Genomic DNA, 13,996 nt, shown 5'->3' with positions numbered 1-13,996 from the left:
AAGGCCTTCTGCGGGCCCCAGCCTGCCCGCCCTTCTCCCGGGCCTCGGCCAGCTGCCGCCCGCCCCCGCTGTCCTGCCTCAGGAGGAGGGCCTCCAGGCACTGACAGAATTACTAGATTTTACTGGTTCGCATCTGCTCAAATTTGGGGAAATGCATGGAAATGGATTCTACGGGTTTTAGATCAAGGGGAAGAGAACCTTTGTTGGATTAGGCAGAGGTTAGCGATCTGGCTGACCTTCCTAGGAATTACGGACTGGATTATAAATTTGAACAGCTGGAAGTGATTTAAAAATATTGCTTGATTGGTTGACTGACACCGGGATTCATCTCAATTTTTATTCGGGGAGGTGTAGAGGCCGAAAGTTCCCTAGTGTAAGGAAAACGAAACAGCTGCTGGCATGGGGCGTTGCCAGGAGGAGCTTTCCCAGAGTACAAACCAGCGCACCTGCAGGGGTTCTCAGAGAAAACAAAACTCACCTACACCTGTGAGAAAACACGTTCCCGTCAGGTCTCAGAAAAAGAAGTTGACCTATAAGACGGGCGCTGTGACCTGGGGGCCTCCCCAGCTCCTTCCAGCTTCTTTTGCAGACCCAGAGGCGGCAGCAAGATAAACAGTCTCAAGGTTGGCGAGTGAGAGCCCTGGCAGGCGCCCGCTCCCCACGCGGCCGCTTTTCCAGAGCAGTGGGCAGAAGCCCAGCACCTCACCCCTAAAGTCTTCAGCTCACCAAGTTTCCGTGGGACCCAAGAAATCCCATTTCTGACAAGTTTCCAGGTGGTCTGGGCCCTGCACTTTGAGGCCCACTGACAGAGTACAGGACCCCGGCTTGAGATGGAAATGTATGCAGGGACTTATTACAGGGATCTGCCTTGACTCCCTCCCCCCAGCATGCCCCTCCAGAGTGCTCATTTCACTCAGAAATGCCTTGAATATATGTTATCTTTCACAGTGTCTTTGAAAACCTCTGGGTTCTTAGCGTATTGGAATGGCCTATAGAGAACTTGTTTTGGCAGCAGAGACCATGCCCTCCTCCACGGCAGGGCATGTACTTAGAATGAACACGCAACGCGAGGAGCTGTTTTCTCCCACAGCTGGAACACCCGGGGACGGAAATCAGGGCGGGATTGGAATCGGCTCCTTTCATACCTACTCATAATAACTCATTCGCAACAAATTTGCTTCTCATCCTACAACATTGGGCTCGGCTGGCTTAGAGGTCTCCGTTGTGAACACAGGACTGCTTCCACCAGGGATCGCCAAAATTATCCTGGTAAACTGGAGGGGAGACTGCCAGCTAGTAGGGTAGCCCAGCGCTCCTGGGCTCTTCCACTGAGCAGCTGGCGGTTAAGGGAGTGAGTGTGCTGGGTGGCACATAAGACCCTGAGTACCAAGGAGAGAGAGCGTTGCTGCTACAAAACACAGGCAGGGAGACTGTGTCTGCCTCCTAGGGTTTCTCTGGGGTGTCTCATCCACGTCCAGGAGTAAAAGCTAAGGGAACATTATGGCAACCCAATAAAAATGGGCCACTAAGAGTGGTAAGGGGTATGGCATGTAGGAGTTTTTTCTTTTTTCTTTCTTCTTCTGGAGAGATGCAAATGTTCAACAAAATGATCATGGTTATGAATACACAACTATGTGATGATATTGTGAGCCACTGATTGTAACCATGTCAAAAATGTTCATATGACAAGGATGACTGTATGTCAAGAATGTTAGTATATCAGTTCATTGTTTATAATAAAAATATTCTTTAAAAAATGAAGATTTCTTTTTAATTTAGTACATACTTGAATATCACATGAGGAATGGTACTTGTAATCAAATAACTTCTGCAAGCATTAAACTTTTTGTTGATTTATAGCAAATAAATTTTTAATTCATGGATACTTTTGCAGATGACAGAAGTCTTTTATGTGCTTTACTTAAAATAAAAGTGCTTAATTCTCTGTTCTGTAAGTATTAAGTTGATTTATCAAACCAACGCAATGTATTGGTAAATTCTATAATATTTAAACTTCAATATATGATTATTTAAATATGAAAACAAAGGGCCACTAAAGGCTCAGATCCCTCAGGAATAAAATTTGGGTTCACACCACCAGGTTCAGCACCCTGGTCATTTGAGATGTGGGCTGATGGCAAGAGTACCATGCGATGGAAAGCGGAGTAAGGAAGTTGTAAATATCACTGATGATGGACTCTGACCAGATGTACTAAAGAAGGCTGTAGTGAATACCTATACCTTTGGCTTTGCTCGCATTTGTACCTATTAATCAACTGCTGCTTTCCTTCCCCAGCTATTTTTTCTTCATTTTCTTTATTGTGAAATATAACATGTATATAAAACAATTAAATAAATTTCCAAGTACATTTTAACAAGTAATTATAGAACAAATTTTAAAGTTAGGTATGGGTTAAGTTCCATGATTTTTTGTTTTTTCTTCTAGCTTCTCCAAGACACTGGAGACCAACAGATGTATCAACATGATTATTCAGTCATACTCATTTGTTAAATCTTATCTTCTCAGTTATACTCCTCCTTCTCTTTAAATAACATATATACATAAGAGCAATGAATCTCAAAGCTCATTGCAACAATTAGTTGTAGAACAGATTTCAGAGTTTGTTATGCATTAGAAGTCCAGAATTTTAGGTTTTTATTTCTAACTGCTCTAAGGTACTAGAGGCTAAAAGAAATAAAAATATACTAATTCAGCACTCATACTTATTTGTTAAACCCAACCTTCTCTGTAAAACTCCACCATCACCTTTGATCTTTCTCCCACTCTTTAGGGTATTTGGGCTATGGCCATTCTAGCTTTTTCATGTTGGAAAGGGCTGTCGATAATAAGGGGTAGGGGGATGGAACTAGCTGATGTTCTGGACAGGCTGGGCCCTCTGGGTTTCAGGACTTACCTGGTCCAGGGACCCATCTGGAGGTTGTAGGTTTCTGGAAAGTTACCCGAGTGCCTGGAACCTTTGTGGTATCTTATATATTGCCCCAGGTGTTCTTTAGGATTGGCAGGAATGATTTTGGCTGGGGTTTGGCAAATTACGGTAGGTAGCAATGTCTGTACTATATACACATAGATCTATACTTACCATTTAATCCTTTCAGCAACTCAGCGAGGGTAGCTACTGAGATCAGTTCTATCTCACCTTGGTTCATCAGACTCTTCAGCCCAAATGCTTACATTCAAAAAAGTTAAAAGGTCACATTTGTACTCCAGTGTTCATAGCAGCATTATTCACTACAGCCAAAAGGTAGGGACAACCCGTGTCCAAGAACAGATGAATGGATATGCACGAACAATATGTTCTAAGCATATCACACAGGGCAATATTATTGAGCCATAAAACGTAATGAAGTTTTGTCTAAGCCCAACTCTGCAAGTCACTATCCTCCCCCTTCCATGAGACACGACATCCAGGGGTGAAAATCTCCCTGACAACAAGGGGTGTGACTCCCAGGGATGAGCCTGGCCCTGGCACTGTGGGATCAACAACACCTTCCCGACCCAAAGCGGGAAAAGAGGTACAGTAAGATAAGGCATCAGTGGCCAAGTGAGATCAAGTGGACTTGAGAGGGTGTTCTGGAGGCTGCTGTTAGGCGAGATTCGGTTCTAAAGTGCTAATTGCCAGGGGCAATTAACCCCAAATTAACCCCAAACAACATCATTCCTGTTAACTCTTTTTTTAAATCAGGCAATTAGATCTTTAATCAAGAAAAATCAGATTTTGACTAAATTACCATTTCAACAAATTGAATCACTGAGTGAAACATTAATATCAAAACAAAACATGATTAATGGAGAAGTTGAATGTTTTATTGGTATTAAAGGGTTTCTTCTTTTGCGGCAAGGCTGTTGCTTCACTGTATAAAACAGCACCAGCAAAAGTGGTATAGTACTCTTCCTCACTGACAGTGTACAGCGAACAAACACTCACCTCCACTCCTGGGTATTTCCACTGAAAATCTGACAGAATTTTGACTCAAATCCAGGGATTGATGTAAGTAAGATAGAATATCATGTAAGCTTAAGGTAACAGTGTTACCCATGCATTACATAATTTATTTTTTCAGAATTAAATTTTATTTCACATTGATAGAAACCATGAAAAAGATTTACATTTCCACACTACAGCATAACTTTTCAACGGAATAAGATATCTTACCATAAATAAGATATTGATTTATATAACTGAATATAACTGTTTATATTTTCCAAAGTAGAAGACAATACATTTGTAAATGATTGTTTAAAAATTTTAAATCCAGACATAAACGTATGGCTTAATTATTGACATTCTATACTGTACACTGCCAAATCATTTCCATTATCAATTAGCACCCATTTATACAGATGCAATTCCTTCATTGTTTTGATTAGTTGAAATACACCCCAAAAATTAACAATTAAAAAATACCAAGCATACACTTCAATTAAATATTAAACTGTGTGGTAATTATACCACGTGTATCAAGTTCTAACCTTTATTACCCAGAAATTTGTTTTCAAATAATTTTTACCGATTGTAATCTGAAAATACTGACCATATAAAATCAAAAGATTGCTATTTTTATGCTTGCACAAAAACTAATTTAAAAACCCATTTGACTAAAGCCAAAGTTTCAAAGTTCACTGGCAGATAAAAAGAAAGCAAAATTTTCTGTAAGATTCTAATTTTCCTTGGTAGTTGGTTTCAAACACGTACAAAATAAGAAAACAAACACTATGCTACAAGAATCATCTTAGACCAAATCATCTTAGAAATTACAATTTTTAAGATCAAGTCTTAAATATTTCAGAGCATACTAAAGTATGATCTAATCATTCTTCCAGTTGATTACAGAAAGTAAAAATCACAGAAATATTCCTGTTCCTTGAACTAAAGATTCTAATAATATAAGTATAAATTTGGACTAAGATACAGTTGAACAAATAAGCAGTTGCAGAAAGTGATGCCTGCTTTCATTAAGTATAAATACATCATAAATACTATGTGTCTGTGGTTTGAATGTCAAATTACAGTATTTATTAACACCAAATGTCTATGGCAGGGAAGCATTATTTGGTCTCCTCTGAAGGATAATAAAAGAAGAACACGTTTTTTCTAGAGAGAAGAAAAGAATGTTAAATGGAAATGATAGGGAAAAAAGTCTGGTCCCCCAAATAAAAAGGGCCATTAATTGAGGAAAACAATAATATTACTTTCATTCACACTTCAAAGTATTATCCCTATTATTAGGAATAATATGCCATCTCATTATTTTGTATTATAATTATTATGTATAATGAATACATACACAAAAATATGGCCATTGTACAGTGACTAGGTAATTCTGAAATAAATCCATAGGCTAAGTCACAGTGCACTTATATCATTTATATCTTAACTGCTCATTTATACCTTAACAAATTTTCACTAAGCATGCTAATAATTTCCAAATGACATAATAAATATTCTGATTGCAGCATTTTATTATTTTTCTGAATTACATTTGGGAAAAAGCCAGCTACTTCACCTATTAGTATTACTCTGGGATCACATTATACAAATACATGTATAGAAACTTAAAGAACGTAACGAGGAGACATTATTTAGTCTGTATCCTTGGTATGCATTTCAAAACATTCTAACACTGCAAACAGAAGGTTTCAGGATTGGGCACATTTAAAAGTTTTTACTCTACTACAAGGATGCTGGTGTCCTTCTACTTAGGCCTTTTAGTGATGTCAATCAACTGATGGTAGGACTTTATCAATGAACGGCTTGCTATCCATCATTTCCCGGTGACATGAACTGTGCATCAATCCCTCATAGGTTCTGAAGGTTACGCTGGCTGGATTTACCAACGTTTTTAGCTTTTCAGCAGTAAGAGAACCAAACATTAGGGGAACTAAAGGGTCGCAATCTCCACGGCATTGGAGGATAGACATATCTTTATTAGCACCACTGGCAGGACCCTGTGGAAAGGAAGCCCGAAGTGGAAGCCAGCAACTGAGTGCAACAACCCCTGCCAGTTTCCGTTGCGTAGTAAGAGCAGTATATAAAGATAAAGCTCCTCCCTGGGAAAATCCTCCCAAAATAATTCTGTTAGAAGGAATTCCATTCTTCACCTCTTGGTCTATCAAAGTTTTCACATTTTCTGCTGCCTGCTTGATTCCAGGTTCATCCTGTGAATCAGGCGAAAGCCCAATAATATCAAACCAAGAAGGCATACTCATATTCATGTTTAACGTAACAGGCACAACCGGCGCATGTGGGCATATATATTTGATATGTGAACTTCTGATACCTGTCAAGGCTTCTGCCCATCCATGCCCTGTGCCTCCCAATCCGTGAAGAAAGATAACCGCTGCTGTGGCCTTGCGGGCGGCGGGCACGACGGCGGGGAGCGGGGCTGACCTGCTGTTACCGCACATGCACGGCTTGGCTGCCGCGGTCGAAAGCGGAAGGGAGAAGGAGCTGGCGCCAATCGCGGCCGGGGACCTGCGATCTTGGAGCGGAGTCCCGGCCCGCCCCTTCCCGGGCGCGCGCTCGGGCGCGAGCCCATTACATAATTTTTACAAGTAGTTTTTACCTTAGATAATTTCATGAATTCTGAATATAATAACTAGATCCTAGTCTAAATCACTGAGTTTGTGAAAAAAAGATGCAAATTGTGTTTCTCTGCTATCATTAGAAAGTTAAGGAGTATTTTTTTTTCAGCCACATAGTTGGAATGAATAGTTTCTGTTCTCCTATTGGTACTGCTAAAAAGTTGCTATTATAAATTTTTATCCACCAGTAATTTAAAATATTGCTGGATAAGTTATTTCAGACTAGTTTATTTAGGGGTTCCATTTTTACAGTTCAATAGATTTTATGTATTTCTCGTATGCTTCCTCACTCATTGGTTCATCAAGTTCTGAAGGGTTAATCAGTGTCATCTTGATGAGCCAACCATCTTCGTAACAAGATTTGTTGACAAGTCTTGGGTTTTCTGCAAGAGCTTCATTAATTTCTGTTACTTCTCCTGATAGAGGAGAATAAAGTTCACTAGCAGCTTTCACACTTTCCAAAGCACCAAACTCCTCGTTTGTTCAATTTTGTCCCAGCCTCTGGAAGACTACAGTAAACATCTCCCAAAGCTTCCTGTGCAAAATTGCTGATTCCCACTGTTCCAGTGCCATTTTCTGTTGTTATCCATTCATGTTTGTCTGTGAATTTCCGCACCGAGAGCAGAGCCGGGCGGGTGCGCAGCATCCGGACAGCCGCAGCCCGCAACCCCCAGGGCCGCGGCGGGCAGGAGGTGGCGGGCGCGGGGGCCGCACGCAGGCTGCAGGGGGCGGTCCGCACGCTCCGGGCCGCGCGCAGCGCCACGTTTGCAGGGGTGCGCAGGGTCGCAGTCCAGCGACTCGGACACCCGGCCGGCGGGGAGAGGATGGCTCCGGTCCTGCTAACTCTTAACAACACCTAGGGCTTGAACTGCGGCTCTATAAAGCTTTTATGCAGTTTTGCTTCCCTGGGACCTATACTTTCCAGTGGGTTCACGGGCCTGATAAATCCTGACACCCAGAGGGACCAGCCTCTCCAAGATTATCAACTAATCACATCCCCCTACCCTTCAGTGTGGACACCCCTTTTCAAAATGAAAAAGTCAGAACCGGCATTCCCCAAAGATCCGTATAGATTGGGAGAAGGATCAAAGAAGGAGGAGGTACAACAGAAAAAATAAGATTTAACAAATAAGCATGACTGCTGAATCACTATAGTAATATTCCATCTAGCCTCTGGTGTTTTGGAGCAGCTAGAAGGAAAATCTGAAATAGCAGAATTGTAACCCATAGCAAACTCTGAAATCTGTTCTGTTACTAGTTGTTGACCTGTGCTTTGAAAATTATTGCCTTTTCTTATTTTTCTGTGTATATATATTTCACAATAAAAAAAATTTTTAAAAAAAGTAATGAAATTCTGATCTTGTTACAACACGGATGAACTCCTGAAAACACCATGTTGGATGAAATAAGCCAGAACCAATAGGACAAATATTTGATTTCACTTATATGAAATACCTAGAACAAGCAAATTCATAGGAACAGAGGGCAGATTAGAGGTTCCGGGGCAGGGAATGGAGCATTATTCCTTAATGAATTCAGAGTTTCTGTTTGGGACGATGGGAAAGTTTTGGTAACAGGTGGTGATGATGGCAGCATAACATTATGGATGAAATCAATACCACTGAATTGTATACTTGAAAGTGGTTAAAATGGGAAATTTTATATTGTATATATACTACTAGAATAAACTTTTTTTTTTTTTAAGTAAAAAAACCTTGCATTCTGAGATAGTCTGCAAACATAGAAGTTTCCAGAAAGTCTTGAAATACAAACACCTAAAGCTGGGCATCTTTGGATAAATCATACTTTGTTCTTTATTAATCGAAGGTAGGATTTTTGGTTTCATCAGAAAGTACGTCTTATTCAATTAGAATTGCTGACTTCTACATAATAATTTGAACTATAGACACCATCTTCTTTTTTTTTATTCTATTAGCCAGCTGTTCTGAAATCCTGACCCCCTTCTATGTTTTACAATTGGAACATACTCAGTGCTCAAAATGTGTACACGAGACATTTTCTCCAACAATACTATTACTATTACAATATCCCAGCAACTAGGACACGGAGAAGTTAGGTAAGTTGCTCAGTTACCCAGCTGGGATAGCCAGCCAGGTATTCCATCCTCAAAGCTCTGAACTGACTCTCTCTGCCACCTCCCAGCCACCATTGGACTAGGTAAGCACCTGTCTTGTTGAAGAATTCACTTTTCTTATATAATCTGCCAGCCCCTCCTTTTTTTTCCTCCCTAGTTCTGTATTCGGCGGGAATACAAAAGATAAAAGTTATTGCCCACAGGAGTTTAAAGACTAGGTGGGGGCATAGAATAAGGACATGGATAGTGAAAATAGGGCGTGGGATAAGGGCAGGAGAGAGGGGAGCACAGAGGGCTGTAGAACCCAGATGAAGGGCACTTAATTCCAGGCCTAGAAGTCAATGAAGGCATCCTAGAGGTGGGATACTGGAGCTGAGTCTTGAAAGAGGTAGGTGGCAAACGGGAAGGAGATCGGGTGTCTTAAGACTGTTCTAATCCAGCATTTCACCATGCAGGTCTGCACCCAGAAGAACTGAAAGCAGGGATTCAAACACCTGTGTGTACACCAGAATACACACAAAGATGGCGGTAATCCACATCCACAGATGAATGGACAAACAACGTTATATACATACAATGGAGCATTATCCAGCTATGAAAAGGAATGACGTCCTGATACACTGGTGAGCCTTGAAGATATCACGTTAAGTGAAATAAGCCAAACACAAAAGGACAGATCTTGTATGATTTTGCTGATACGAAATACCCAGAACAAGCAAATTCATAGGGACAGGAAAAAGCAGACAAGTTACCAGGACACTTGGGATGGGGGTAGGGAATGTGGACTTAGTGCTTACAGGGTTTCTGTTTAGGGTGAAGAAAAGGTTGTGGAAATGGCTGGTGGAAATGGTTACACAACATTGTCAGTGTAATTAATGTCACTGAAGTTTACACAAGACAATGGTCAAAATGTGACTTTTTCTGTTTTATGTATGTTAACACTGTAAAAAGTACAAAGAAAAAAAAAAGTGTTCCAGTTATTTACTGCTGTATAACAAATCACCCCAAAACTTAGGGCCTAAAACAGCAGCAGATATCTTACAATCTCTCCTGGTTAGGGAGTTGTTTGGCCCAGGGCTCTCCCAGATCTGGAATACAACGGCAGCCCTACAGCAGCCAGCACTAGATCTTCCTCACTGACCTGTCTGCCTGCTAAGGCTGGCTGTTTACGGGAACCTCCGGTGGGGCCGGTTGCCGGAGCACCCAGTGTTGCCACATATGGCCTTGCCTTCCTCTCGCAGAGTAGCTGGCTTCCAGGAGCAGGTGCCCCGACAGAACGAGGAGGCCAGATAATCTTTTAGGACCTCTAATTGGAAGTGACCCGGTATTGCTTTCACTTGAAAGAGGTAGGTGGCAAACGGGAAGGAGATCGGGTGTCTTAAGACTGTTCTAACCCAGCAATTCACCATGCAGGTCTGCACCCAGAAGAACTGAAAGCAGGGATTCAAACACCTGTGTGTACACCAGAATACACACAAAGATGGCGGCAATCCACATCCACAGATGAATGGACAAACAACGGACAAACAACAAGTCCTCCCAAATTCACAGCAGATTCCCACCCCTCAATGGAAGTGTTAAAGTCACACCACAGGAGGAGCACGTGGGATGGGAGATATCATTGTGGCCATTTTGTAAAATACAATCTGCCACAAAGAAATTGAAGGCTCTAAGCACAGAAGAGATTATGCTGCCGCCTTTCCCATTATCCAAGTGTAATTCAAAGAGAAACAATACTAGACCACAAAGCAAGAGCAACACAGGTCTAGATTTTTCCCCATCATGATTTACTTCATACTTTGGGGGGAGGGAATATAAATTATCAAATACTTAAAACAAGTGTTTTTTTTTTCTCTTTTGCCTTTGCGGGGGTTGGGGGTGTGGTTGGGGTGCCCCTGCTTTTTTGGTGCCCTAAGCATGTCCTCAGCCCCGCCCAGGAGAAGAGTGTTCGGGGCAGAAGGAATAGCATTTGAAAAGATACAGTGAAGTGAAGACACTGGTTAGGTATATTTGGGTGGGAAGGGACTGGAGCGTGAATGAAAAGGGAAGACAGTGAAAGGTTGACAAGGTCAGATCATAAAGTGCTCCGTGCACCAATAACTTTGAGGGTCAATAATAATAGCATGTATTCTTTTGCTCTTAGTATTCTAAGCAATTTCATGTAACTCATCTAATCACTCAACCACCTTGTGAGGTATGATGTTGACATTTCATTTTACATAGGAGAACGGTTAATCTATTCAGGCTCATACTGCTAGTAGGAGGTAGAAGAGTGATTTGAGCTCAGGAAATGTGGCCCCAGAAACTGCTGCCTAACCACGATATTACAATGAAATGAGCTTGCATTCTTCAGCTTGAACATGATCGGGAGATTACTAAAACAGATCTGATTTTAAAAAGCAGAGAAATCCACGAAATCTTTCCAGCCTGGTTTTAGGTCCCACGGGAAATACACGGCCAAGCACGGAATGTTACATTCTTCTTTTTTTTTTTTTTTGAGATCGACATGCATCCAACGAAGCGCGCGCATCTCCAGTGCATGGCTTGGTGAGCTTTTGCAGTACGCGAACAACCACACAATTATCACCAGATCAAGGCACAGACTTAATTCCCGCACCACAAGACCCCCTTTTCCTGCCCCTGGGCCAACCCGGTTCGGACCCAACACCGTAACCTCTGCCTCATCTGGGACACTCGTTCACCACACCGCCGGCAGCAGTTCATTCTTTCTCGTCGCTGGGTTCAAAACCCTTTGTGTGTTTACACCACAACTTCATCCTCTCGGGAAGCGCGACCTCGGTCGTCTAATTTACGGCTACGACGAACGCCGTCGCGCCGTCCGTTCGGTCCTTGCCCGGCGGACACAGGCGCCTCTGTCCGCAGTATCCCGGCCGGGGAATGGCAGAGCCGGCCACACCGTCCCCGGCGGCTGTTCCACCCTGCGTCTCTTCCCGCAGGGAAACGCGACACCAAGCTTTCTGAACGCAGACCGCTCCGTAACCCCTCTTACGCGCTTTACCAAAGCGGGCCTCCAGCAGGCCGGACCCACAGTACAGCGGACCCGTCGCCGCCCCGCGGCGCGCCGGAAGCTGTCACAGCCACTTCCGCCTGGCTCTCCGCCGGCGCGCAAGGGACGCTAGGTTGCGGTGGACGGCGCGACCTCTAAATCGCCGGGTCCTTTCATGTTAAGGGGGGGGTGGCTAGAGTGGGGACCTAGTGAACATTGTGCTTTGAAATGACTGAACAGGGAGTTCAGAGGCAGGGAAGAACAGGGACTCAGGGGGCAGGAGCTCGCCGGCAGGCCTCTAGGACGGCCAGACTGAAGGCAGATGCAAATACCTCCCCACACCTTCTCGCTCCTTATTGACTCTCGCGGCGCCTCGGTCCTGGAGGCAGAGCGTGATTGGCCCAGCGGGGACACGTGGCCAGACGCGGCCTCAGGGCGGACGCGTGCGCAGACAGTCGGGGGAGGCGGGGCGGGGCGGAGAGCGGGGGGGGGGGGGGTCACTGCTCCCGCCTTTCCCGCCCCCCTTCCCCCCGCCGCGGAGCTGGCCGGCAGGAGCTGGCCGCTGCACCTCCCACCCTAGGTCCGGCTGAAAGCCGAGGCAAGCGCGCGGGGAACTCGTGGGGTCCACGCGGGCATCCGGCTCCCAGCGGTTGCCAGGAGGCGGGCGTGTGCTCCACGCAGAGCCCGAAGCCTGGAAGAGGACGGGCAGCGCCGCGAGTCTGGCAGCAGCTGTCCACGCCCCCCCGGCCGGCCGTGAGCCCAGTAGCAGCTGTCCACGCCCCCCCCCCGGAGTCTTGGGCCCGGCAGCAGCTGTCCACGCCCCCCGGCGTCCAGGGTCCGGCAGCAGCTGTCCACGCCCCCCGGCGTCCAGGGTCCGGCAGCAGCTGTCCACGCCCCCCGGCGTCCAGGGTCCGGCAGCAGCTGTCCACGCCCCCCGGCCTCTAGGGTCCGGCAGCAGCTGTCCACGCCCCCCGGCGTTCAGGGTCCGGCAGCAGCTCTCCACGCCCCCCCGGCCGGCCGTGAGCCCAGTAGTAGCTGTCCACGCCCCCCCCCCCCCGGAGTCTTGGGCCCGGCAGCAGCTGTCCACGCCCCTCGGCGTCCAGGGTCCGGCAGCAGCTGTCCACGCCCCCCGGCGTCTTGGGTCCGGCTGCTGGAGCGCCAGGCGCCTGATACCCTCGCCGTGAGCAGGTTCGCGGTCAGACGGCCGAGGCTAGACGAAGCGCGGTGAGTGTCCGTGAGCCCAGGCAGAGTGGTGCTCTCGAGACCCCGTGGGCCTTCTATCGCAGGGAGCTGGGAATGCCCGATTGGTCCAGAAAGAGTGAGAGACGAGCACACTCCGGTGGAGGTGCGGGAACACCGGGCCCAGTGGCCAGGTAAGACGATTCATGCTTCCCCTGGACGCCACGGGGTAGGGACTGTAGGAGTATCAGGAGGCTCTGAGCGCAGGGGGTTACTGTCAGCCTGGGAAAGAGGCGGGATTGGTGGTCTTCATGGGGGGAGACGTATATGAGAAAACATCAAAATCACCAGCATTTATTTATGTATCGCATTCATTAATGCCTACATTCATTAAATCTGCTCATTAAATGCCTGTAAAACTTATATGACACTGTGAGAACGAGTAAAGAAAATGCAGCTGTTGCCCTCTAGAAGTTTAAAACCAAAGTACCAAAATATAATGCGGAATGTTCTTTTTTTTGGTCCTGAGTTACAGGTTTTTTTCGCTTGGTTTAAAAACCTTAATTTGTTAGATTAATGTGGCTCGACACACAGAAAGTATAAAAAGGCATTCAGTGACAGGTGTTGGCTCCCATGCTGGTCCCCCACCTACCCGTTTGAAGTGCCACCCTCCTTGGGGTCACCTCTGAGTTTAGCTCCTTCATCTGTACTTAGGGCTGTTGCTCAGAAATGTTCATTCCCCTCACCTCTTCCATTGGAGCTGGGTTTGCTCCCCTCTCACGCTGACTTTGCTCTTGGTGCTGTACTTTGAATAATGGCATTTGGGCAGAAATGGCATGTGCCATTTCCAAGCCAAGGCAAGTTTCCCCCAGAGCTCTGGCAGTCCTCTCAACCACCGTGACAGAGCGGTCCCAGGTCGCTCCTGTGCCTTCAGCCTGGGTGCACGGGGAATCCACTGGAAGCCACAGGCAGCCCCTCCATATCCCCCAACAAGAAAATGTTTGTTGCTACAAACCAGTGAAGTTTAGGGGTTGGTTGTTAGGTGGTATTCTCACAGCAAAACGTAGTCTCATTTTGCCACGTGTGTACCTGTCTGTATGTAAGTACCCAC

At 45.3% G+C, this 13,996-nt stretch overlaps 1 protein-coding gene and 2 pseudogenes across 1 annotated transcript in view; 1 reads left to right on the top strand and 2 right to left on the bottom strand.

Moving 5' to 3' along the window:
* Positions 1–5,567: 5,567 nt before the first annotated feature.
* Positions 5,568–6,437, bottom strand: LOC143686905 (acyl-protein thioesterase 1 pseudogene; annotated as a pseudogene).
* A 1-nt stretch (position 6,438) lies between these two features.
* LOC143685760 (glycine cleavage system H protein, mitochondrial pseudogene) lies at positions 6,439–8,728 on the bottom strand (annotated as a pseudogene).
* Positions 8,729–12,763: 4,035 nt separating this feature from the next.
* DHRS7B (dehydrogenase/reductase 7B) overlaps positions 12,764–13,996 on the top strand; it is a 110,880-nt gene continuing 109,647 nt past the window's right edge. The window contains exon 1 of the mRNA XM_077163332.1: positions 12,764–13,079. Within this exon, the coding sequence (XP_077019447.1) occupies positions 13,003–13,079 (77 nt within the window). The 5' untranslated portion in view covers positions 12,764–13,002. The remainder of the gene's footprint in view (positions 13,080–13,996) is intronic.

This window comes from Tamandua tetradactyla, chromosome 6, assembly GCF_023851605.1.
Source record: "Tamandua tetradactyla isolate mTamTet1 chromosome 6, mTamTet1.pri, whole genome shotgun sequence".
Taxonomy (NCBI): Eukaryota; Metazoa; Chordata; class Mammalia; order Pilosa; family Myrmecophagidae; genus Tamandua; species Tamandua tetradactyla.
This window is presented reverse-complemented; position numbering and strand designations above follow the sequence as displayed.